This window comes from Aptenodytes forsteri, unplaced genomic scaffold (assembly GCF_000699145.1).
Source record: "Aptenodytes forsteri isolate BGI_AS27 unplaced genomic scaffold, ASM69914v1 Scaffold55, whole genome shotgun sequence".
Classification (NCBI taxonomy): Eukaryota; Metazoa; Chordata; class Aves; order Sphenisciformes; family Spheniscidae; genus Aptenodytes; species Aptenodytes forsteri.
The window spans coordinates 7893221-7920292 of record NW_008796063.1 but is presented as its reverse complement, the minus strand read 5'-3'; the positions used below and the strand labels follow the sequence as shown (position 1 = coordinate 7920292).

Sequence of the window (27072 nt, the reverse complement as noted above, 5' to 3'; positions counted from 1 at the left end):
TTCCACCTGCATTACCCCTGACGATACATTTAATTAAGTTGAGACCAGAAGAGACAACTATTTATGTCAGGGGTATGGAGATGGAAGAACAATTTGTATCATTTGCCAACATAGACTTAAGGAGGGAACTGCTATAATGGGGTTATCTAAAACAAGCAGTTTTAAATATTTCTCATTATAGGCCAATATGTACATTTCAGTGAGTGCTTTTTTGCTCCCTGCAGAGTTCTGCTAACAGTAATTTCTCTTTGTTTCCTTTCAAAGAAAAGCGAAGTCCCCACACAGGCAGCGTGCTGAGAAAATGGCTAAAAAGATGTCCGGGAGCTGCTGTCCCCTGTTCCTGTCCTCGTTCCTATCCCTGCATGCTCTTACTCCTTCCCCGCACTCCGTAGAAAATGCCTTGTTAAGCCAGAAGTCTGAATGAGTTTTCAGCCCAACCAAATTACCTTAATGAAGTTGCTTGTAGAAACCAATGTTTATTCCATTGCTATTGAAAAGATTTTGATGAAAAAAGAGACTTTTTTTTGTGTGTTCCTCTTCATTGGGAGTAATAAATAGAAGCCTCTCACACTGATACTAACCTTCATTTAATATTGAAAAGGTAGTGAAACTAAAAGTAAATTGAGCATCTGCAAAGCCAAAAATATTTTAAGAGTTGAACTACATTTCTGTAAAACCCCATCACAGCAGGAATGCTCCCACCACACCGACGTGTTCAGAGAGCACCGGGGCGAGAGGCTCGCTTGGGTCCCTTCAACACAAACCGCACTCGGGAGTCCCTGAGCTCAGGGGAAGCACTGGAGGCAGTTGCAAAAGGCAGCTGGTATGATCATCTTCCAGGGTCTTACTCTTTTGGGAAAAAACTGAGAATGGATTACTGAAGTTGCAAATTCCATCTCTCTCCTTCAGTCCAATCAGACACAGATTTGTTTATTGCTTTCAATTGCAGCACTCTCTTTTTTTTTTTATTAGAGCATGACTGAACTTCAATGGGAATTTATAATTGGGCTCTAAAAAATTGTCTTCAACAGAAATTGGCTACACTGAGCTTCAGAGTACAATTTTAGAAGTTTCTTTCCTCTTCATCAGCTGCAGGGAAAGAAGAATGGGAGACTCTGGTTTTCTGTGTTTTCGCCAAATCCTCAGCCTGTGACCAATGGAATAGTGCTGAGTTATACTAGGTAGGGACCAAGTCCTTTAGGTTCAAAGTTGGAAAGAAAAAAAAAATTCAAAGAGCTTTAGTTTGGGCTGTCATCTACACTTGCATCACTAGAAGAAAGCAGTGTTAAAAGGTTGGGTCAAATAAGACACTTATTTTGGTAACCTTTAAAACTTACCATCATCCTTGGTTCTTTCTATAACTGCAGGAAAGCTGGGGACTCCATCTCCGATACGGGTGAATGCCAATACCTGGATCTCATAGAGCACGTATTTCCGCAAGCCAGACAGCAGGAAAGACTGAGTGTGGTTACCTCTTACTATTTGGCTCTTTGGTTCAGAGTCTAAATCTTTTGCTTTGAAAAGTATCTGCAGAATAAACGTATATGAAACATAGAAAGAACAAGATTGTTGCATGAGGACTGAAGAGAGGGGGCCGCATTTTAGATTCCTCCTTTTCACAAAATATAAAATGAGATGATATTCACTAGTCACCCCTTTCAAAACCAGCACGCTTCCTATATCTTCTCCAGCTGATTTATGAATAATATAAACATCCAGCAGGTGAATAGTAAATAACAAATGCAAAAACACATCCAGGTAATGCACTAAAAAAATAAGTAAGCATGAAACTCCAGTTGCATACCTTGTAACCCAGGACGAGACCGTTCTGCTCGGACTCAGGGACCGCGGTCCATGTCAGAAGGATCTGGGTTGAACTCACGGCTTCAGCAGAGACATTCTCAGGAGGAGCAGAGGGAACTGGAATCACACGGCATAGCCAAGAGCAGAAATAGGTAAGGCATACTACATAATTTTGCCCCATCTCCCTGTCTGCTTGGGATTGTTCCAGGATCCCATAGAAGAGTATTCAAATCCAAAAGGACTGGAATAGGTTCTAGACAATCCCTTTTTCTCTTGTATTCATTCTACATCATCTTTATATTTCAGCCTGCTTCGCAATTTCTTGCCAGTTCATCTCAGAAATCACAAAGTTTGTAAAGAGCTAAACATTTAGTATTAATCAGTGTCTTCAGATAGGCAGTAAATATAGACAGATATGAATTAATTTCAGGTTCTATATATTTGCCATAATTAGAATCAAGTTTAAATTGCTGGACTTCTACAGAAGTCTATCTCTTAGTATTTCTTTCCCATACATTTTATTTCCCTATGCCAAAAGCTAGAAATCTTTATGAATGGGAGTTTATCTTACAGTCCGATCTGTTCTAACAAGAAGTTTTACGCCACCCTGGCTTCCTATATTATCTGAAAGGAAATTATAGCATCTTGTCTAGAGTTAGCAATAATTTCAACCGCTGGATTGCACTCCCAGTTCAGTCAGAAGTTCTTTAACCTCTAAGCCTTTTGATTATGTGATAGTGCTCAACATTTGCAATACATCAATTATAGACGGATACATTAACACAAGGTGTATTTTCAGGGACTGATACGGTGTAAATGAAAGATATGCCTATTTCATTTATGTTGCAAAATTGGCTCTTATGAAGCCAGAAACATCATTAGAACTGATGGCACAGGAACACTGTAATTTTCTCTGACTCGAGAGAAGAGCAAACTTGCATTTTCTCATGACATTAAAACTCTAACCGCTGCAGAACGACCACACAACTGCAGGCTTTTGTAGGCAAGCTTAATAGCACGCCGTGTTACGCAAGCAGAATTTGAGGCTATTTTTAAGAGTTCACATTTTATGCTGCCCTTTTGCATTTTTTTTGCCTGTGGCATTTCCAACATCTGAAGGGTACAATCTTTTCTAAAGCATGATACACCTGTCAGACCTCAAGAGAACATTTCACCAAGTTATGTTACACAAGCACTTATGGACAGTAAGGCTTGATTAGGTCCCTGAATATATTACAAAAAGGAGCACAAATCTCTGCCAAAAATAATGCTTTCCTGGCTGTCCGAATGAAAGAACAGATCTGCTGTTTTGAAGGCGAGCTCCTGAAGCTCCTAGCAACATGAACGAGATAATGAGTATGACACCAGAATTAATATAAATTGGAAAAAAACCCACAAAAAACCCCACCCCCCACCCTTGTGCACTCAAGGTTAACTGCAGAGATAGTCATTTCTGAAACAATTTCCCTGTTACCAATTATTCGGGACATGAGAAAGAGCACCATCACACAACACTGCAGCAGACTAAAATCCAATTTTTTTCCCCTCCAACCCTGAAGTGCCTTTTTTTTTTTTTTTTTTAAATCTTCTCCTAGATTCATCCCCCACAAGGATATAATTAAGTTAAAGGAAAAAAGATTGCCAGGAGCCATGAATGTCTTTGGATAGCTGCCATAACTTTATCTGTAGATCTTCACAAAGAGCTTCTCTCACATGAATCACTTCTGGAGAGAGAAAGGGTGGAGGTGGGTCGCAGGAAACCAGAATACGTAGAGGAAAGCAGCCCTTTCCAGCCACATTTATTTTTATTTTATCTGGTTTGAAGCCTTTCAAGAGAGAAAAAGTTTCTTTATTTTACAAATATTTCTTTTCCTCTTTGATCAGCAGCCACGAGATTTCCCGAATTCACAAAAGGTGGAGGCTGTGCCCGGGCTGGCCCTGCGTGCATGCCTGCTTTGAGGTGTGTGTACGATCACGCTGCTGGCAGGGGGACTCGAAAGCTAACAAAGGAGAGAATGGTCTATCTGAAGATTTATTAGCCCAGACTCCTCTTAATTCCCAGTGACAGCCAGAGCAGCAACGTACCCTCTCGCTGGAAAGGAATCTAAGCCCAGTGCCTAAATGGTAAAAATACTTGTGTTAATTGAGCGTGCTTTAATTCTCCAGTTCTCATATTAGTGTTGAGAATTTTATTCTAATACGGATGTATGAATTCAGGACCTGCAAGTGATACTATGGATCTTACCGTTGCCAGCCTTTTATCAAGTAATAGACTTTGATTGACCCTTTACGAATGAATTGAAACTTAACCTTCATTTCTCCGACCCCTCTCCTCTCTCAGAATGTCCTGATTGAAAGAAATTACAGTTTGCTAAGACTAATTAGTGGCTTGAGTGAGGCATACAGATCCCCCTTTCCTCTGCAAGCTCCCTTTTCTAATGCTGGTTTCCTCAACCATTGCACTGAAGACTTTATTATAAGCTCCAAAGCCGAGTTCTCATTAGTAACCCACAAGAACAGTACAGAAGCCAAGCAACAGTGTCCAAAAAAATCTCAGAGCTTTAATGAAATGAACCGGAAATACCGAAACTAAATGATGAGCTAATCCAGCAAACTGCCAGCTGCATGATGTACTTTAGAAGATCAAACGTAGGAAATTACAGAGTTACTGGCACTTTGCACTGGAACTTCAATAAGAACTCAGGTTTTTAAGGTTATCTGTGTTGGCATCTAAGATCACGCATCCTCTTTCTACATCTGGCATAGCCCTATTTGATATGCAGCAAATGATGCTGGTTTATGTCTCTAACTGGGCCAAAAGCAGCTTTTAATAAGCTAGCCTGTATTCTGGCTTTCTAAGAAAGTTAGATAGTGGGATGCAGTGGTGTCGTCCACTTTTGCAGCTCATCTTAGCTGAACATCCATCATTGTTTTTTGAAACTAAAAATTAAGCTGGCATATTGTACATCTGCCATCAATTAAGAAGTGCAAATTTAGAGCAAGGTTCACAACAAAAGTAGCATAGCTGCAGTACACAACCATTTTGCCCATAAAATTGGATACCGCAGGCCAAATTCTCAGCTTGTATAAACTGACAAATCCCCGCAGTGACATTGGACCACATCTGAATTATCAAGCAATGATTTATCACACCACAGTAACTGCTTCATGAAGGTCAGCCTCTGAAACATCAAGAGATTGATCCTTGCCATAGATATGTGACCATGCTTGTAGAGTAGCTGATTTTGTAAGACAAGTATATACATTCATGTAGCTGAATATTAGGAGCCCAGAAATATTGAGGCACTGAGTTAGCTGTATTTGAGATGAATTGTTTGAAAATAAGAGGGTTTATATTTAAAAGGAAGCAGCCTTGTCAAGGTTGTTCTAATACATCAGAGGTCTTCACATTTTCTTGCTTTCTCTATATTGTACCTACTATCATTTTCAATTTATTGAGTGGAAACTGAGCTTGTTACTCTGCAGTTATTTTACACTGTAAAATGTAATGAGTTATTTAATTTCTAACATTACAAAAACATTTTTGGATTAATAAAACTTGTCCTGTTTAAAAATCCTAATTCATCCCCCTCCATCTTCAGCTGCTTGAAACCTTACCCCAGATTTTCATTTTAGGGTTTCCCAACTGTTTTCTAAGCCCGGGTTACCAAACCCTGCAGCATTATTTATTCTCTCATAGTTTCTTTGGTTTCAAGATGTTTTATACTCAAGAGCTTCAGAAACCGGAGAGAACCTGTAAAGGCATGCTCCTTTATTGTTAGCATGTGTGCTCAGATACTGGTGACATGATCACACATCCTAGAATAAACAGAAGTGTTGAAGTACAGCTTTATTTTTAATGAAGATTTTGGACTCCAGTGGCCATACTGTCATTAGATACCACGAGCTGATTTAGTGCCTGGGCTCTGACTTCTTAGGCTGCTTGGACAGTGTAAAACACAGAACCGTGAGTTCTGCCAATGAGCCCCCATGTGATCCTGGCCAAGCCACCTCTGGCCAGCTGTGAGGGATGTTTACAACCTGCAGCACCAGGCAAAACCAACTTCCCTAAGTCTCTGTATCTACAAAATGGAAAAAGAAATGTTTAGGACATCTGCTTTTAAAGTACTTTGAAAACATAAGCATTAAATAGAATTTTTCCCATAGTTCAGAAGACAGACCTAAAAACGCTTTGACCTCTCTCTCTGGCTTTGGATATCTTTTATTTGCATTTTAACCCTGTTTGTGCATACAGGTTAATTGCAGATTCCCTGAAGTTCTCTCACACAGCTTGCCGCTATACCCGCACTTCTTGTATATTCTAAATCTAGGAAGATACAGCCAAAAGTCTGAGCCCTGACTTGCTCTATTCAAGAAATCAGATGTTAGTATCAAAGCAAACACATAAAAATAACAAATGAGTCATTATGGCCTAGATCACAGCTTTGTGTTATTCTGCGCGCCTCCTACGATCAGTTTCAAGTCAACCTTCTTTTAATACTGCAAAAGAAAATGCCAAATACACACGTAACCTCTGATCTTTAGACGCTGAGCAAGAGCACTATAATCCTAAGGTTTTATGAAATCACTTAATCTTAGTATTTACTACATTTCAAAAGAAGTGTTTGAAGAGCAGCGGAAAGGAGAAAGTGGAGAATGCGGTATCTTTTTATTATGATACAGAACACTTCAAAACTATTTTGTCTGGGTCATGCTATCTCTAACTCCAGCACAAGCATGCCTTGTTTAAAATACCTCTGGCAATAGCTTTCCAATTACTACTTCCCAAAAAGCAACACTTTAATGGAGGGGGATGGCTTTGTTTAGCCTCTCCTTGGCTAGTTCAAAAGACAGTTATCTGAACCGGCAGACCAAATCCTGCCACGTACAGCACGTTCACGCTTCACACCAAGTAACGCTGCGTGGTACAGAGTGCACAGGCATGCATATGTGTGTCTATAAGTGTAGGGTACGCATAGAATTAAATTCCAAAATATTTTTAATGGAGAAAAATAGGGGGAAAAAGAAAAAAAAAATCAGTGTTGAACCTTGCATAAATACAGGTCACAGAGCTTTTATTATTAAACTTTAAACCATATACGCCATCCATTTTCTTATTCACTTGCAATATAAATTTTAATTTATCAGGTGCATGTGGGGTAGGTTTGGAAATACGTTTTGTGAAATTTCACAGCTGGAAAGCAGCTTTTCAAGATCTGTCTTTACTGTTGCTACTGTGCTCACAGTCATTTACTGTTGCCCGAGATTGAGAGTTTGCTTCTGATAATTGAAGTCTCTATGCTAGTGAGGACAAATCAGCTAGACAGCACAGTACTTGTGCTCCAGGTCTATATGCAGGTTATGTCTATATGCAGGTTATGTCTACAGAGCCTTGCACACACAAATTTAGAAGGCAGCTTTGAAAATGTGTCATCAAAAGCTCAGATAATTATTTTCTTCCTATACGGGTAATCAGCTTTCTAAAATAACTTGTGCCCTTTTAGCAATATTTGGTGCTTGAAATTAAATTTCAGATAACCACAACTGTGAGAAATTCAATGGCAATGGGGTACTGGGGAGGGAGAGGAAGCATGAGAGACCTGCTCGGCCAGAGGAGGCTGTATGCAAGCTGCTTCTGCTGTCCGTACTGCTGCCAAACGGGGGCAGGAATGGGGAGAGGTTGTTTTGTTTGCTTTAAATAAATAACCTGCAGGTTTATGCATGAAAGCAGGGTAGGAATAAAATAAACAAACAACTCCCTCAAATGTCTATGTGTCTTTTTGCCTTCAGTGCACCCAGAGATTGTGGTTTTTTCTTTCATTTTAGATTTAATGCATCAACAAGCAAAAAAATGAAAAACAAAACCAAACTGAACAAAAGGGCAGAAAATGCTGAAGTTCTCAGATGTCTCCTTCACAGCAGACATGGTGTTTTGACTCACCGGACTCCCGTGTGCGCCCTCTCACTACTTCGCTCCATGGTCCTGCCCCAATGGCATTGAAAGCCTGGATCTGCAGTTCATACTCCGTCCACTCCTCCAGATCTTCAATCGTGTACTCTCTTTCCAATCGGTCGTTAATAACCTTCACCAAGGTGGGAGACTGCAGATCCACACGCCAGAACTTGATCCTGTACCCCACTGACTCTGGATTGCCGTTATACTGCGTGTCGGGGAGGGGCTGGCAAATGACACAAAGAAAAGCACCATGTTCCTATACAGAACAAATCGCCAGGGCTTTCCAGACTATGTACCAAGGCTGTCTGGACTCATGTAAAGCCATAGGAAGGCAAAAAAGATGGAGAGGTTGATTTTTGGTTTTATTTATGTTTCACGATCTCTAAATTTCTATGTTGCTTGAAGTTTTCCTTTAATTTTTACCTTAATTTTGAATCAAATAGATATGCTCACAGAACTGTGCCATTTGCTGTGGGTGTATCAACAGAGATGATATGAATACAATATATTTCAGAGCTTTGTGATTAATTATGGAAATGAATGATAAATTGCTGAAGCACGTGACAAATTCATTTATCGTACACTTTTTACTTTTTTTACTGACTCTTTGCCTACTCATTTATCAGCAGAGATTTATTCTAGTATTCTAACTCCCCAAGCAATTTCAGAGATTAAAATATGAAATAATTAGCCTACTTCATGAAGTTTAGAGTTTTTCCCCGTAAAACTAACTATATGGTGCCATGGATGGCTGAGATTCTGTTCTGAATCACTGGGAAAGTTTGATACACATTAACATTTCACAGCTTAGAAGACAGTATCCCCCAGGCAAACAGGGCTAGAAACATGGCCCTTATTCTGTAAGGAAGGAAGGAATTCCCAGCTCCCAGGGGGACACAGATTCACCTGCAGGTCTTGGAAAAAAAAAAGATTAAATGCTTTCAAATACTGATGTTATTAAGCGTGAAAAAGGTATGTCAGGTCACTTTTAGCTGTGGCTGTTGCTCCTCCTGAACCCTGCACAGTTTGACTCATGATAACCAGGCTTCCAGGTAGCACAGCAAGGAAACACAATCTTAAAAAGGTTTTAAAGTCTCTTAAAATAACCTTGAGTTAATTTTGATGCAAGATATGTAGGTCTGGATATAGTACCAAAGGTTTAACAACACGGGCATGTTATTCACGCGGTAAAGTCACGAGTGAGTTACGTGGGTCCTATCAAATGAACTGCAATGGCTTTTCTATGGATACTGAGGTGACACCTTCAAGTTTGATGTTTCGGTCTTTCAAGGTTCAGAGTTCAGTGCAGCGTCCCACTGAGAAACTGGGACTATTCCTTTCTGACGGGAGAAAAACCCTCTTGTTTCTCGGCTGATTTTGACTTCCAGCCATAATGAGTTTATGCATGGAAAAGCTAACATTTGGGCAAAAGGAAACCTGTGCTTCATCAACTTCACACCACAGTAACCCCAGTGGAAAATTCTGCCTAACAGGGGAGAAGAAAAACCATTCTGGAGCAGGTTTATTGCCAAGTAAATCCCAATGTGGCAACTCTGCAGATAACTGAGACAGTCAAAGGGGCACAACAATGTCATCAATCACTGTATCTTCGCAATTAATAATTTCTTTCTATGTTTTATCACATAACTCCACACCATTTCACATAAATATAATCTTCCTACAGGAGTGTAATGTGCAAACTTTGCTGCCTCTGAACCACAGCTGTTCAGTACCTGCAGGATGATTGCCAGTGGCCAGTGTGCACCTTCCGGGGACTGTTTTGTACAAAGCAAACAACTGAGCCCTAGGAAACTGCAACTTGGCTCAAGTATATTATATTCCTGTCCCACATGTTGACCCAGACTGCGGAACTACAGAGTCTCAAAAGCCAAGGTTTTACACACAGGCATATATTCCCCTGATGAAGTGGCAGAAGTAGTGGCAGTAGGCAATTTAAGTGATTAATAAGGCACTTAAGCTAAGTCTCAGATTTGCAACCATTCTGAAAAAGGAAATAATTTTGCTGTTACTCCTTACACCAAATGCAAGGAAAAAGCATTCCTGAGTGCTGGCCTGAATCCCTGGGAAGCAGCCGCATCCCAAGCACCGGCACCCTCCTGCCCTCCGCCCCCGTTCCTCCTGGCCTGCTCACCACCCATCGCAGCCACAGGCTGGTCTCGCTGGCCGTGCGCACGGTGACGCTCCCGGGGGCAACATCTGGTGGAGCCTGCAGCGTCTGGATGACACGGGAGGGCTGGCTGAGCGGGCTGGGGCCCACCACGTTCACCTGCCGCATCCGGAACCTGGAGCGGAGGAAAGATGCGGCGCATGCTGTAACAGCTCAGTGAGCGGTACCTCTCTTTCCAGAACAGGGAAAAGAGAGAAAAATACAAATTAGGTCTTTCTAAATGTTCCACAAAGGTAGTTGCATGCAGGTCCCCTTTGTATTCACTGCTGAATGCTTTAGGGTAACCGCTTTCAGATACTCCCAGGTATTAAAAACATGAAAATGAGATTAGCTTAGGGTCTATTAGAAACTCAGGTATTTGTGTGAGAAATTTATGTTAATTATTCCAAGTCTGATGAGCTTCTGCTAGCAGTAAGTGATTTTTCTCTTGCGATGCTTGTACAATACATTCAGAAAGGTATTAAAATATCAAACTTCAGATATTCTCATTCCCTGTCAATATAAAAAAATATACTAGTGATAACATTTCCCCTCAATTACTGGTTGAAAGAAGCTGATTTATCCCTGTGCTGCATTTTCAGCCTTCCTGCACAAGAAAGATTAAGTTATTTAATATGGATATGCGTCTTTAAAAAAATACCTTTTCTGCTTGAAACCATCTCTTCTACAATAGAAGACCCTATTGGGTCACAAAAGGTTTAGAGAAATCTTTTTTTCAGGAAGCACAAAATAATTAAGACATGCTGTACATTTCAGATACTCTCACCCGTCACAAGCAATTAGAGGTATCCAGCGCTTGCACATAAATACATGACCTGTTCATACTAAACACTTAATGTTTGGACATAATGACTGAGCTCGGAAAAAGGGTGAGCTAGTCAACAGAGCAGTGTTTATTTATCCACTCTGTTTTCCCTAGGAAATGCATTAAAGGAGACATTAAACAAACACTGTCCTTGATTTGACTCTCAAACATTGGCACAAAATATAGAAAAGAAGCTGGCCGCTAAAGATGCGGTCTGATAATTAGCTCTCGTGATGTATTTCTTCAGTGGGCAATGACTAAAGGTGACTAGAGGACCACAAATCCATTTGGCAACAACTTTCTAGGTTTCAAAAAATTATATAAAATTGCTCTACACTGAAACAAAACCAACAAAAAAGCTCATATCTGTGTATGCATGAAAGAAAAAAAACTAGGCAAAATTCAAGGAGCTGCTTTAGTCTACAAATTATGATGAAAAAGATCAGAGGAGAACTGGAAGCGTGACAGGTGCCAGTGCCAAGCAGCATAACTGCACCTGCTAGGTGTGCAAGTCTTTCTTATTTTGCACGGACACTGAACATTGAACTCTGGTACAACCTGCACTTTACTGTTCACCTCTGCCTTTTCAGCTTTAAGGATCCCCCTATATGAGAGCAAAATCTTCTCAACCTGAAGATAGTTTTCCTAAACCTCTGCACCAGAAAGCTCTGCTCAAGTTCAGAAATTTTCAGAGAGCTTTTAAGTAAAATGTTTAGCTCTTGAGGATGGGGTGTAAAACACTTCGGTGCAGAGTTTGTGCGAAATTCAGTATGTTCCCAGACTTCTGACTAAGGGAAGAAAATTAGCGTACCAGCACTGAATTAGTTTTAAAGGTATATGAGCTTTACTTGGTTACACCTACTACTAGCTCACAACAGCACCTGGGCTAGCTAAAAGGCCCTTCAGCCAGGGCAAAACAGACAAGTTTCTAGTAAGCCGATTTAACACTTGCCACTGTATGTCCTTGCAACCAGCCTTTACATTAGCAAGCTATTTCATGGAAGTATTTTTCATTAGGATTGAGTACCTCAAATTCTCAAATCTTGTCTATACTAAAGCAACGCATCACTTGAATGGAATTGATTTAAAAATCAATCTCGTTTAACTGGGGTGTACCCATAATGTAGATTCACTTCAATCAGTTTAAACATTGCATATATCTATTAAGCTCAACTTGGTAAATTCTTATAAACAAAGGTTTCATTTAACTGATGTTACCAAATTAAGCTAAATCAATAAAACGATGTTTAAACCGATGTAAATATGTAATTACAAGTTTACACCAGTTTAACTACAATTGATTTGTCACTGACTGGTGTTACACCAGTGCACCCTTTAGATGAGGGGAGTCACAGGATACCAGTTACTCATAAAAGCACTTCACTGTGCGCTTGGATTTCCTTTTTAACGTTAGAACTGTATTGTACGTAAATTGCAATTAACAATATCAGACAAGGAATTTTAAGTATAAACTATGAAAACAGCCAACCTTTTCCCTTCTGCTCAGATTATAACACACAGCCAGCTGTTTCTGATTAGGAAAGCTGTTCCATGCTGCTATTTACTCATTTTTTTCATGCTGCAGCTAATTACCTGCTGTTCTTACCTGTAATGGGTGTAAGGAGTAAGGTTCGGTACCTCCAGCATCTGAGCGTCAGGTTCATTCTCCACCTCACAAAGACTCACCCACTCTTCTTCATCACCCAGTACCCCAACCTGTACATGGGAAAGGTAAGAAGGAATACAAAGCAGACTATATACATGCATGTATATATATATAAAAAGAATTATATATATAATCTCTTTTTCAATGTGTATCATCACAGCAGTGGAAGGACAAATGCTTTTAAATACATATTATCCAGTTAATATTCATTTTTATATGACAACGCACTAGTTATTTGTAAAGCAACAACACAGCCAAGTTAGCCAAATTTCCTTGTACCTGTTGGGACTTCACTGGGATCCTCTGATAAGATCTATTCCAGAAAAACACCATGAGAGTGCTAATACCCTGTTCAATCTCACTGCCACAATACAAAAGTATCAAATAGTAATATAACAAAATGAAAAACAGCCTTGGTAATAACTCGCAGGAACTGATGCATACTAATAAGTCTCAATGGAGGCAAAATGCCACAGAAATGAAGACAGAGAAACAAGGATAAAGTCAAACAACAAAAGTGTTTTAACCTCATCTGCTGCTCTGCATTTAGACCAGACTTTTGCATGTGCAATCCTTTGTATTAGTTAATCACAACATGTTGCCCAATATAGTCCTTCAGCTACGGCAGCGTTAGAAGGGACAAAACGGTGATGAGAATTGAGAGCATTACTTTCTATACAGCTTTCTGGAGATAAAATGAAGATGCATCAGGACTTAAAAGGAAGTCAACAAGGCATGATAGAAAGGCCAGAGTCTGACCTGGGACCCTGGAAGATGGCAGCATCAGTAGGCAGGGTTGTGCATTCTTACGAGCAGTAGAAGTGTGGACAAGGAGACAGAAGAGAGGTGGTAGATGGCTGGGCTTCACTTTGGAGATTCACAAGTGCTGAAACACAGGGGATCTTAGACAAGACTCCCTGATGCAATTCCCTAGCACCGTGCACATTTACTCTGGTGTTTCAACCCTACCACAAAGGACAGTACCTGTAGTCCAATTCCCTCACCCTACCCTGGTATCCATAATCACAGGCTGAGGGATATTAGAGGGTACATAGGCAGCTACTCCCTTCAGCATCTATTTACAGACTTAATATCCGTGAAGATGCCTAAACCTTTTTTAACCTACTGACACTATCTACTCCCACAGACTGCTGTGGCAACAAATTCTAGAAGCTCACGACCCACTGTGTAAAAAGCTATTTCCTTTAATCTTTTTTAAACAGATCCCTTAAGAGTTCCGTATATTAGTTACAGCCATAGACACTGTCAAAGCACTCGATAGGCAACGTAGCCCAAAGTATCTAGCATATCCCACGTACTTCAAATAGAAAATTAGGTTTCATTCACTCTTTCTTTTTTTTTCCCTTCAGGAGAAGCAGCCTGATTTATTTATCGATGTTTTAGTTCTTCGTTCACCCAGGAGTTGATGCGCTGCATATTTATGTTTGTGCATGAAGAAATGACACAAGGAAAATTAGGCCGAAGAAATAAGTTCTGCATTGCACCGTGAAAAGAATCCTCTGTGATCTTCCTAGCAGAAGACTGCTTTCATGGAGGGACATGGTTGCACAGGTCTTGATGGGTCTTTCAGTTTTGATGGTTATCAAGGACAGCGACACACACCAAACCACCTATAAAATAGATGTCAGTGAAGATTATGGGCCTTTTAAAATTCCCAGTCCCAACTGAGCTCCATAAATTTTAGTAAAGTCCATGGATGCAGAAGCTTAAGGGAAGCAAGTCGAGACAGGTCTGCATGGTAAAACAGAACAGCCTTAAACTGAACCCAGAGAGCAAAGAAATGATAAAGAGAATTTTTTTAAAAAACCTACATGAACAAAGAAAGGAAGAGAGGGTTGATTTCAGTCAAGGAAACGTAGAACACTTTATTAAGAGAGTTTTTGATTAATACTGTAGAAAGTCTACAGTAAATGCTTATTTTTGCAAAATTCCTTGCTCTTAACAGCATCACCTCAAAGTGCTGCAGCAATTGTATAGCAACAATCCACAGTGCTTTGGAAGCTGCGAATAATCTCCAGTAGTTAGTCATCTTTTTGTATTCTAAGAACAGTGAGAGCTTTTTAAAATATTTCTTGCATAGCAAACAACAACAACAAAAAAGACACCACAGGTTTCAATCGTTCTGCAGCAGCAGGCAGGTCATTAATACACATTAAGGACCACATGGTTCAGACCCAGAGGCCCACAGGGCTGTGAACAATTGACATTGACTCAAGCTTGAGAGGTGTCCAAAACCCCCCGCCTGTTTTGCAGGTAGGCATTTACCAGCTGGCTGCAAAGGTGGAAATATTAAGGATCTTTTACTGACTGAGAAGCAGCAAAAGCTTCTATGCGCCCAGGACTACGGCAAGCCCCTCGAAAGCTATCCCAAGACGACAGCTTTCTGGTTTTGAATGCTCTCCCTGCTAGGAATGATGGGTGCAGCCTAGGAGGAAATGGCAGATGCCAACCAAGCCCAGCAAGTTGGCTGTTCCCAAGCTCAGGATCCAGCTGGTAAACAGGTGGCCACTACCTCTTTTGGGAGGTGGGGGATCCTGGGCAAACAGCAGCGCAGACAGTCCCAATTAACCACTTTCGGACTAATTTGCTGCCAAAAGGTAATGACAGAGAGGCAGCAAGAAAACCAACCACAGGTATAATACTGTGGTTCAGCAAAAGATTTTAAGGAAAATAGATCGGGAACTTGCTTTAGTTAGAATAATAGCTTGTAACGTTCCCAGGATCTGATGCCAGCATTTGGAAAACTAACTCAAAGGGCTAGATCTTCTGCTGAAATCAGTAGCATAATTTAAGTGTGCTTCTTTTGTGGGGATTTTTTTCAAAGTAAGAGGATTGAAGGGTGAATGGCTGTAGAGTAGCTTGGTGAACAGCCTGGGGACTTCTGCGGCCAAGCAATTCTAGGTCACTACTACTCAAAACAAGTTTCACTTATTTAGCAGCAATCTCAGAAATGAGTCTTGGAAGACAACCTTCAGTGATGGACTTCTATATTTTTAACTTCCGCAAGATCTGTAGTGGATTCCAAGTTTCAGGCTCTTGAAGGAAAAGGAAATTATTTTTGCTGAAACGCTCTGATGTCAGATCAGAGGAAAAGTATCAGTTTCAAGAATCGGAGTACAAAGGGATTCCCACGGGGCAGAAAGAACTACGGTCAGTGGTAAGGATAAGAGAGTCCTTTGAGGGGCAAGAGAGTCCACTATGAGCCACTCTGCATAAAATAAAGTTCATTTGGAGGCTTCTTTCTTGCAGCTGTTTTTTGGATAACAGTGTATGCAAACTTCAAAAAAGGATTATGTTTGTTGACAGATGCACACATATTCATGTGTGCATTGTTTTAGGAGGCAGATGAGAACACCAACTGCTTTTCTGTTACCGTCGGCATAAAAACTGCTTAAGAAACGCAGTCTGCATCTTAACAGTTCTCTGTACAACAGGGCCACAATCCCCAGGAGGCCCCAGGACTGCCACAATAAAAACACCTATGTCCACCAAGACACTTCATACGATTCTCAATAACGAGCAGCCATCACAACTTAGCACATATTCATTCCTGTCTCTCAGCTGTTCCCAAGGCATTACATTCAATAAAAGGGCATATTAATTTATTATTACAGAAGTGAGACAGTATAAAATAATATTGGAAGTTATGTCAGAACTCTTTACTTCTCTATGCATTAGTTTCTCTACTTCTAAAAAGGAAATGTTACATATTTTATAAAGTGACTTAACATTTTCTGATGGAGTGCACTGTATGAGCAAAGTTGCAGAATTTTGACTTAAAAGAAACCAAAAATAATTAAAATTTGGAATGAAAAAAGTTTGCTGTGATATGTTGTATAAAACAGTAATGCTTCCAAAATTTTGAACAGTTATGAAGTACTAACTGCAGGAAAGGAAAACACAGTGTTTCTGTACATTATAGCGGTACCCTGTGTTCTACTATAGCTCAAGATATGTCAGAGTTTTCATTATAGACGTCCATAACTCTCACATTTGAAATCACTTTGGGAGAAATTCGGTTCACAGGATGTCAGCCTGGGTGCAATTTTTTTTCCTACACAATCCTTAAATTGATGCAGCCATTTTTGATTTAAAGATTGGCAAAGGCATAAAATTGTCAGAGTTTCAGACACTTTATTTACCAGCTCCGAAATAAAAACGACACCAAGAGAATCACCTCGTACAATGGATGAATCCTATCTGGGTCACTGACTTAACCCACAAAACCAGATAAATTCATGGTTAAAGTTACAACGTCTTTCCCAACTCACAGCTTTACAAGGGAATACAGCGATAATACTTCAAAGGTTTTACTACTTTGAAACTCTGTTACCGCTCACCATGATATTCATACAAAATCTCTCTAAAAACAGCAGAAAGGCTTTAAGCAAAAACTCTCTATAGCAGCCCATATACCCATGGCTCCATGACTTGCGATCTCTCTTCGTAAGTGGCCTTCAGCTGTTTCACAGGTCTTCTGCTGTGTGCATAACAACATTCATCACCAGAAAAACACGCCAAACTCGGCAGAAGTTAGCCCAGCTTTTCTAATCAGCCACTGGAAAGCTTGATGCTGTGGACCGAGCACCTATCAAGGCATAGTCATGATGGTGTCATTTTACGTACTTCTCCTGACAAAACCCCAGGAAAAATCCAGTACGAGAAAAATGAGCTGGAACTGGACTGCAGCAGATAGAGAGCACAAACACGAAACCACATGAACAACAGCAGGGATTCAGTGCCATTCGTGGTTGCAAATTGCCAGAAAAAATGTCTACAATATATACTCTAACTGCATCTGAGAGTACAGGATGATTGGAAGGATTTACTGAAATTCTTTGGGGATGAACATGTTACCTGTGAGTGTCAATGCCACAAGGCAGTTACTGCTGGTCCTTCTCAACAAGTGTCAGCAGAACCTTTATATTACATTAGACCCTATTCTCTTTAGATTACACCGTACGTAATGGAAAAACAATATTAGAAATATTTTTTAAATGGCATTGGTACTTTTTTGTAGTTCTCTGTTTGGAATCTAGTTTCCTCCAGTCCTCTGAGTCTAGATGGAAAGATGGAAAAGAAATAGCCTAGTGGTTTTTAAGAAATCCCTTCAGAAGTACAGAATGTAGCCTCACTAGAAACACAGAAATGGGATTTTTAACGCTTGATATTTCAGTACCTACCAACACTAAAACCTTAAAGACCTGATTCTCCTCTCACGTTCATTGACATAATTGAGAATTAGTTCCACGGTGGCTCCCGTGAATTTACACCCCAGCACAAAAAGCAGAAGCCAAGACCAGATGTACAAAATTTCACGTCAACTGGAATTCCCAGCTGTGCGTTTCATCTAAATTGTTCATGAAGTATCAGGCTTCAAAAATGGCACTTAGCCAAAATGGAATACTTGGAACGTTTTCTGGACCTGCCCTTATCAAGGAAGCTTTGTGCCACATGAAGGAACAAAGAAGAAAAACGTGTTGGTGGCAGCTTATGTGTGTGAATATAAAATAGTTTGTCTGTAAGGACTCAGACATTCAGAGTAAAGGGTATATTCCCAGCAGAGATGGAAGAGAAGACACAATATACGAGGGATGCCCAATGCAAAGCTATCACCCAGCTGTACAGAGGGGGACACAGAAGAAGTGCATGACAGTACCATGTATTTGTTGGTCATGCTTTGTCATGAACCCACTGACAGCAGAAGTACAGCCCAGAGGGAACAGACCTGTGTGGGGACATTGAGCTAGTTCTCCTCCTTCCAGGAGAGACGATGCTGTACAAGGTCTTAGTAAACTGCAACATATTTTTTCCCAAGCTATTATCTGTTTTCAGCTACTCTGCACCTTGTTGCAAACTTTCAGAAAGGCTAATGTTCAAAAAATTTGCAAATGGATGGAGAAGTAGTCCCTGTACCTGCTTGGACAGAATATTCTCTAATTCAACTGATTAATCGAAGAGTACACTAGAAGATGAAGTAGTCCCTGTACCTGCTTGGACAGAATCTTTATTCTCTAATTCAACTGATTAATCGAAAAGTACACTAGAAGATATAGATTAGTGTTTTATAGTTAAATGTGATCCTATCACTCCATAATACCACCTGTTTTAAAATCATAGTATGCAAAACCATGCCTTAAGTGGCTTTTAATTTAGTGCTAAGGCATGAAACACTTAACAGGGCTATTAAAAGCTGTACATGGGCCAGTGAATGAAAGACACAGAAGGAAAAAATCCTCCCTATATTTCTGTTTAGAAAATACTGTTGTAGGTTGGGTATAACCACCGCCCTTCAATCTAACATAGTCCTAAGGAACAATTATGGTTGTCTATGCTAAAATACAGATGCTGCAACACTAGTCCGCATCCCAGCACAGACATATCACTGCTTAGAACAGACTACGTGAAAGGCATAAGTGAACACCGGGGTGTCACTGACAGCTGTTTTGTGAAAGCTTGTGTGTCTTTAAAAGGTAGGCAGAAAAACCCGTGAAGTCCAGAGGGCAGGTCCGCAGCAGCTTAGGTCCAAGTCAGGACAGATGCATTCCTGCCCTCACCTCTGCTTCACTACCATGTTCTCATCCCCTTCCCTTGCGATGGTGCTCTTCTGATCACACACACAGCCTGTGCAGGGAGTTGATCTGTCTGAAACTCATTTGTTCTTCGGCTGGATGGGCAAGCTCTTGTGGCAGCTCTAGGTATGGTCAGTGCATGCAGAAAGCAGGAGTAAGAAAGTCTTGGTAAGAGTGATGGGATGAGGAAGAGGGAACGGGAGCAGGACAATGAGAACTCTGGTTTAGATTGGCTAAAGGTGCTGTGAAATGGCACTTTAAGAGTGAAAGAGTTTGAGTGAAGTACTGGCAGAAAGGGGCTGTGAACAAAGGATTATTTGCAGCTGTCAACCTGGAAACAGGATTTGTTATATCCTTAAGGAGTCTACAATGTCTCTGCATACCTGAAAAGATTTTTGTTAATAATGTGAGCAAGAATTTTTTTTTTTTTTTAATTAAATCCCCTTGCAATAACATTTCTTGTGCCAAAGCTAAACAAGTGATGTATGGTGCAGAAGAAAATTGCAGGGTAGCTGTGGTGAAAAGCACTGCCCAGACTCCACAAAGACTTTGGCTGTGCTCCTTCCCCAAATGGAGCAAATATTCCTGGATCCAGGATCTATCAGAACCACTAACCCCTTGACTTTTCTAGCAACGCATGAGATGTTGATGAGGATTTGTGAACAAGAAAGATCCTCCTTCCCTCCCTTCACACCAAGAACCCTTCAACCACTATTTGTACCCGGGGCTCTTCAAGGATGCAGATGAACTTCATGGTAATTATTATTGCAGTTTTAAAGCATTCAAATTTATTTCACTTCAGTGGCGTTCTGCAAGTCACAGAATTAACAAATTCCTAGCAATATCAATGTGGTGCTCCAGCACAAAAATGCTTCTCGGAATGTGCCGAGCCACCATATTATAGGATTTCAGTGTTTAATTCCGTAACATGCAATAATGTGTATGTAAACGGTACAAAATGTACCAACTTGTTCACAACAATTTCATTACCAAGTGAAGTGATTGTATCAACATGTCTAAGTGGTGACGGTGATTTAAGAAGTCCAACATTTGGTCTTAAAAACAGATTATATTATTTATAAAGATCTGTGGGTGGAAAGGAAGAAGCAAAGCTCATCTGTCAGGAGAACAAATGAGGAATATATAACTCCTCCAAGGCATAATGACAGCAGAAAGAGGGATATTGTTTAAAGCTGATGAAGAAGAGAATTCATCCTATTCATATCTAGAGGCCTGGATAGAAAACCTCAGTATATTCCATTACAAGATGAAAAATACACTCAATCTCATGAATAATGGTATCTTTACTGTTCAGTGCAATTCTTCCTAGACTTCTGACTGCATGAGATAATAATTCCAGATTTGCACCTGGTTTGAAAATACAACTAACAGAACCTAAACGCAGGTTTCAAATCCTTTTTTAAATAAATGCATGGACTGAAGCTCTGCTGTATGTGTTGCTTATGATGCATCTGGTGTTCTTCCGAACATAAGCAAAGCTGGAATGAATTATTTGAAGATAAACATTCTCACATATATATATATTTTTTATATATATATTATTTTTCTTTTTTTCCTGTGAACAGAAGTTAGCATTCATATCTACCGGACAGACATTTCTCAGCTAAGCCTCTCGAGCTCCCTTGCATTCCAACCTTTCCAGGACCCCCTGAAGAGCTACCACCAGGCCATTTACTGAAGAGCTTTGATCCAAAGTTAAACAAAAACTGTAATCCAAACAGCAATTCACTATTTAGACCCTTTTTAACTCCCCAGAAACTTCATTAAAAGCTTTTTGTCAGGGATGTACCTGGCCTTCGACTATCCACTTGGAGATGGAGGTTTTGCCATCGTACCCTGGCCGGAACTGAAGCGTGGCAGAGCGAGGGCTGATGTTGGAAATCACCAGGTTGGATGGAGCACCTGGAAGTTCTGAAGAAATAGAAACGTAAATGAGAGGTGGAAACGCTCTTCGTCTGGGGCCCAGAAACACAGGTTGACATTCAGTGTTTCAGCATATAAAATACCTTGGTAACAATTATAATAGAGCAAACAGCTGCAGTTTGGGTTTGTTTTTTTTTTTTTGGCGGAGTATTACATACAGCATTACAATTTCTGCTGCTCGGAGCACGCACCACATTTTTACAGATCAAACGAGAAAAGAAAGAGCCCATCCACAGAATTACAGCTACTATTTCAGAGAAGTTGCATAACTAACAAAGCACGGTGGCTCGGGGGGAAGGTAATTCCTAGCTCCAGATCTGCCAGTCACTTGCCAAGTCACCTAATTCCACCGTACTTCTGTTTCTCCAGAATTAAATGACAATAATTTTTACTTACTTCTTAAAGTACATATAACTTTAATATATTAACAACAGAAAAAGACTCAAATTTTGGGGTAGCGTATGGGGAAGGTTTTGTGATTCTTATATAGACCTATAATAGATGGGTTTTAAAGGGCACTTCTGATGCCTGAATAAAGTGGATGAAGTTTTTTTAAATTTCTGTTGCAAATAAAGAGGGTGACCTTCTACAGGGAAAAGTCTGCAGCCCCAATCAGATCTTTGCCTCACATTAGTCAAGCTTACAGAGGCATTTACATTTTTAATATTATCTGAATTATCAACAAAAGCAAGCCCAGAAAAGAGATTAAATACAGATTGTTTAGAGAAAATTCCCAATAGTACCTGCATTCGTAAGTAATGGAAATTAGTATTATAATCAGTAATCATTCATAATGTTGTACTATGTGCAAACGCAACAGGCAAAAAGCGGGCAGCTTTTTGGCCTATATTTCACGTGTGCATGAATACACAATATTTCTTGATTCTTACTTCACATTTGGGGGAAATATGATCAATAAACTAACCCTGACCAAGTAGGATAATGCTGTTATCTGGCTAACAACAGGGAGCATGGCATTGATCTACTCTACAGAGTGCCACAATTACCTATGGTTAGGGAAAAGAAAGGGATGCATATTTCAAGACATACAGAAAAGTTCAAAAATACCAGAAAAGGGAAAAACTGGATTACTGTCAGTGATGTACACTAACTGCTCCACTTTGGAAAATTCTACTTGTATAACCTATAAGTTAACTGAAACTGCTTGTTTGAGGTAAGAATTGCCTTTTTAATTTGCTTTCTATACTGGATGAGGGAGAGTGCAGAATTTTAAAAACAAGATGCAAAAAAGCGACATTTCCAGGTGCCCAAACGATAACTCAGACAATGCAGTACCTACCCCCAAATCTTTCTCAGGCCACAACTCCCAAGTCTTGTAAATAAGATTTTAGTTTCATTAGACAAATGTCCTCTCATAGGTGACATAAGCTACACTACTTATAAATGGAAAAACTTTTCCCTTTTAACAGCATCCAGACTCTATTTTTGCCCCAAAGCAACACTTTTTTAATCGATTCAGGCTTCATTCTCATGTTACTTTGTAAATGCCAAGAGATTCTGTATTGTATCCACTTTATTACTTTGTCCAGTCCTTCTGCCGTCCCTACAACTTTTTTTGTATTTGTATTAAACAGCCTCAACTTTCTGGTAATTTTAAATTGCAAGCGTGTTCATGTTAAGGCTTTCAACTGTTCTAAAAATTAAATTTAAATTATGCGGTAAAGAATTCTAATGCTTTATAAATAAAACTATTTTTATTATTACTGAATTTTAAATTGCAAGCGTGTTCATGTTATTTCTTTCAACTGTTCTAAAAATTAAATTTAAATTATGCGGTAAAGAATTCTAATTATAAATAAAACTATTTTTATTATTACTGAACTGAAGTAATTTGTGATCTTTGGAACATGGACACGAAGAATTATTACTGAACTGAAGTAATTTGTGATCTTTGGAACGTGGAAACACAAAGAATCAGCCCATTTTAATTTGTTTCATGGAGTTTTACCAACCTGGGGGCACACCAGAAGAGATGGTAGAGGACGTGACCCATCCACTCCCTTTTGCGGTCACAGCTGCCACCTCAATTGTGTAGGTGGTGAGAGATGACAGCCCCGTGATCTTGTACTCCAGCGTTGTGTTGGGTAGCGTACGGGCAAGACGAGATTCATTCCTGCCATACACCTCCCAGGAGATCTGATACCCTGAAAAACAGTTACACAGAAGTCAGGGGGCCGTAGCGGTGGTGGGGTCCAGTTTTTCTTCTAAAGCACAGTTATACAATAACCCAGAGACTGGTAAGTTCCTGCTTCTGCAAGATTTGCTTGTGGTCAATGGTGGTATGACTTGTTTCCTACTCTACTCCATTATGGTCACCTTTTATAAGCAGAAAAAAAAAAGTTGAAGTAAACACTGGCTAAAACAACAATATTAGAAAAATACTTGGGTATTTCCAATAAACAATTGATGTCGGTACCCCATAGGGTATCACCTGCCCATCAGACTACAGATGGGGGCAGATATAGAGCCCCAACAGTCCGTCTCTTTTTCTATGACTACACAGTGCTTGCTATGAAATGGCTAGGAAACCTGGGGATAATCTCGCAGAGGGGTGGACTTTCCTTTTGTGAACTCTACGAAGCAAATAGGAAGAAACACTGGAAAACATAACATCTTCTCACCAGCTAGAATATCTAATTAAAAATCTATATGTGCTTAGTAGGGCTACTCCCTTTCCAGGCTGAAGTAACCTTCGCTGCTGTACATCTAGAAATACTTACATATCCGACAATAACAATCAGGCAGGAACATTGTGGGAATCTTCTAGGAACTGAAAAACCTCTACTCCCCACTGCTTGTTCCTCGCACAAAACCTTTAACAGGGTGAATCATTATCCTTTCTTTCAAAACCATAGTGTAGCCAACGTATTGTCCGAAACTGCACTCACCCTGACCTCCATATTATTCTTCTATCATAACCAGGCTTTCCTTTTTATCACTTTCATAACCATTTGCCTTCCAAGAACTTTTGAAACTTTCTACTGTCTGATTTGCTCAATTTTACCTCCAAATTTGCTTGTCCTCCTCCTGCCCAGTCCCACTTTATTGTCATTTGAACCCATTTGAACCTTACTGTGCCGGTCCCCAGAGAGTGCGTTTGAAAAGTTTGCTTGATTGCAGCTTTCTTTGTGATTTGACTCGGGGGGTGGGGGAAATACACATAGCTCTTGAATGCCTGTGAAATGGAAGTGAGGGAAAAGGACTGACAGGAAGGAACGTCACTGGGTGAACCATGCATGAGGCAACCTGGCTAGAGAAACTCCCGACTGGGTTCCTGTTGCCATCATCTAAGATGAGGAACTCATACCAGTTGGGGGGCTTAAGGTTTTTTCCTTTTTTTTTTTTTTAAAAAAAAAACCAACCCATGATAAGCTGATTAACATATACAAATTGACGTAGCAAAATACCTTATGGTATTAATCAACAAGGAAACACCATCTCATGAACTAAAGGCATGGTAAGACAAATATTTCTGCGAGAGTTTGAGGGGTGTGAGATGTTATTCTTCCGCCGGTGCTAGCTGCCATCACTGACAGAGATTCATGTTAACCTAATTTTGCATGAAAATGGGCTCGGAGTACTCACATAGTCACTAATTATGTTTCACATGAGGGGGCAGTGATAAAGAGATGATACTTCAACCATTCCAGCTACACCACAACCGCTTGTCTGACTATGCACTACCTAGGGGAAGGGGAAAAACTCCTGAATGCTCATCTGGAGCCGCTTTTAAGTAAGTGTCTGAACGGGAATTAAGCAAGTCAGTAATTTACCAATATCTCAGAGACACTGTGGCTTTTTGATGCTCTCTGAAAAGGCTTGAGAATCGTTTACCAGCGATCAGAGTTTATGTAGTACGAGCAAGATTATATTCTGCATAAAGATTTTGACAAAATTTAAGGACTCTATTGCCTTTATTAATAGAGGGCGAACAGAAAGGTGGGGAATGACTGTCCGCTCTATTTGATGCTCAGTGAAGAGGCACAAAGGAGTTGCAAAAAGAACGACCATCACAAACACCCCTTTCTTCCAAAAGCTGTGGGTGCTGTTTGTTCCAGACAGGGCAAGGTGGAGGCACGAGGAGTCGTCTGAGGAAGGTGCAGTTTTGCCTCTCCCCTCTTCTCAACAGAGGACACAAAACTAGCAGCTGTGTCCCCAGCCAGCAGGACATCCGTGTGCAGCCATGGATGGAGCAGAAGCTGGGCAAGGGCCACGCCACGGCTCATCTGTCTGCCTGGGAGCTGGGGACAACCCTGCTACGCCTGCTTTGAACCCTACACATGGGCTGGCAGAGGGAATGAAGGAGCATCACCTCAGAATAAAACAAAATGGGTTGCTCAAAGCAATAAATAACCAGAAGATAAGCAGGGGACTTTTAATGCTCTCCCTATCCATTTGTTGCTTACGAACAATAGACAGTTTCATCCACCATGCACTAGGGAATCATAAGTGATTGAGATATCTTCTCTCCCATCTAGATAAACTTTGGATATACATCAAATGTTGGTGATTATTCTTTGAACATTTTATGTTTTCTCCCTTGTGATTACAGGGAGGAGACCCAGCTTTCCCACCCACTAGGCACATAGTCTCTATGTATTTATTTACTGAAAACACGTTCACCAGGAAAAAATATCCTGAGTTCACATGCAAATTGAAGAATAGGCGAAGAGGCAGCATCTACTGTTGGATATTTCACTCCTGAAAGTATAGTTAAATTATAGTCATATAAAAAAACGCAAACAGAAAATACATACACACCGAGCACACACAAAGCCAAATGTAATCACGCATAACAAAAACAGATTAAAAAAATGCTGAAGGAAAGGAACAACATCCACCGTACCCCGAAGTAGCACTTAAGCCACAATGACTGACAGACGGGCAGAACTTCAGGACATGTGGATGGTAAAAACGCGCTCTCTGTTTTACAGACGTGATCACTGCCAGAAACGTGCACGGGAGAGTCCAGCCGGCCTGGGCTGACAGCGTTTCCTCTGGCTTCAGTGTAAGTTAGAATAGGAAAGGTGCCACAGAGTCCTCCCATATGCTTTGGCACTACGCCCTCTCCACAAAATGCTGCCTAACAGAAACTAATGACCAGAGGAGTTTCAGAAATAATTTTCTGTTGATCTGGAGTAAATTCTCTACAAGAGAGCAGTACACCCAATCACAAACTGTCCATCTACATCCAGGTCCTCATAAATCAATGTTTACTGGGAGAACGAGGAAGATACTGAAATTTACAGCAAGAGTAATGGGCAATTTCCCAGAGCAGGCTGGCTGCCAGGCACCACCCTCCGTGCTTTCCTCCTCCCAGCTCTGGTGCATGGAACAAGAAGGTCCAGTAAAGATATCAATGAGCAGAAATGATGAAGAATTGCCTCCCTAAGCACTCGGATCTCCAAGCAGCCCTCTATAAACCTCTGAGGTACTCAGGGCATGAACAATTTTGCTATTCTTTTCTTCTAGCCCAAATGCAGTTTTGCATCATTAAGGACATTTCTTTTTCCTTATAAACTTTGCTGGGCATTTTTACACTGGTGTATCTTCATGAACAATAGAGCTTCTTGAGTTAATTCTTTCTGAAACAATTTGCCCCAAATATAACACGGTCCAACATTGTGCTCCACCAGGTTTCAACCCATTCTGGGAAGCAGAAGCTAGTTTCTAGCAAAGCAATTCTGCAACACTAAGCATAGTGCTGCTAACGCGTGCTTAACAAGGATCAGTTTTACATCATCTTACTTAGATAGCTAGACTTGGATTTAGGCACCTAAATTTAAGCACTCAGGCTTGAAGGCTTTGGCCATCTTCACTGAATCAATACTGCTCTGCTTTCAGAAGTCATTAGTTTCTGTTCTTGAACCACTTAATGCATATTTCAGAAAGGTTACTATGGTATAAAGGCATAAGATGATCTGCATAAGGACTTGTTGTGGTTTAACCCGGCAGGCAGCTTGAACAACACCGTTCACTCACTCCCCCCCCCACCCAGTGGGATTGGGAGAGAGAATTGGGAAAAAAAAAGTAGAATTCGTGGGTTGAGATAAAGACAGTTTAATAGGACAGAAAAGGAAGAGAAAATAATAATAA

The 27072-nt window shown here is 40.4% G+C and overlaps 1 protein-coding gene across 1 annotated transcript in view; it reads right to left on the bottom strand.

Moving 5' to 3' along the window:
* Positions 1 to 27072, bottom strand: part of SDK1 (sidekick cell adhesion molecule 1) — a 436461-nt gene that overhangs the window by 80068 nt on the left and 329321 nt on the right. The window contains exons 21-27 of the mRNA XM_019473996.1: positions 22929 to 23120; positions 20822 to 20943; positions 12359 to 12468; positions 9912 to 10062; positions 7745 to 7982; positions 1805 to 1920; positions 1338 to 1527 (exon numbers count right to left, since the gene is read on the bottom strand). Coding sequence (XP_019329541.1) covers positions 1338 to 1527; positions 1805 to 1920; positions 7745 to 7982; positions 9912 to 10062; positions 12359 to 12468; positions 20822 to 20943; positions 22929 to 23120 — 1119 coding nt within the window. The remainder of the gene's footprint in view (positions 1 to 1337; positions 1528 to 1804; positions 1921 to 7744; positions 7983 to 9911; positions 10063 to 12358; positions 12469 to 20821; positions 20944 to 22928; positions 23121 to 27072) is intronic.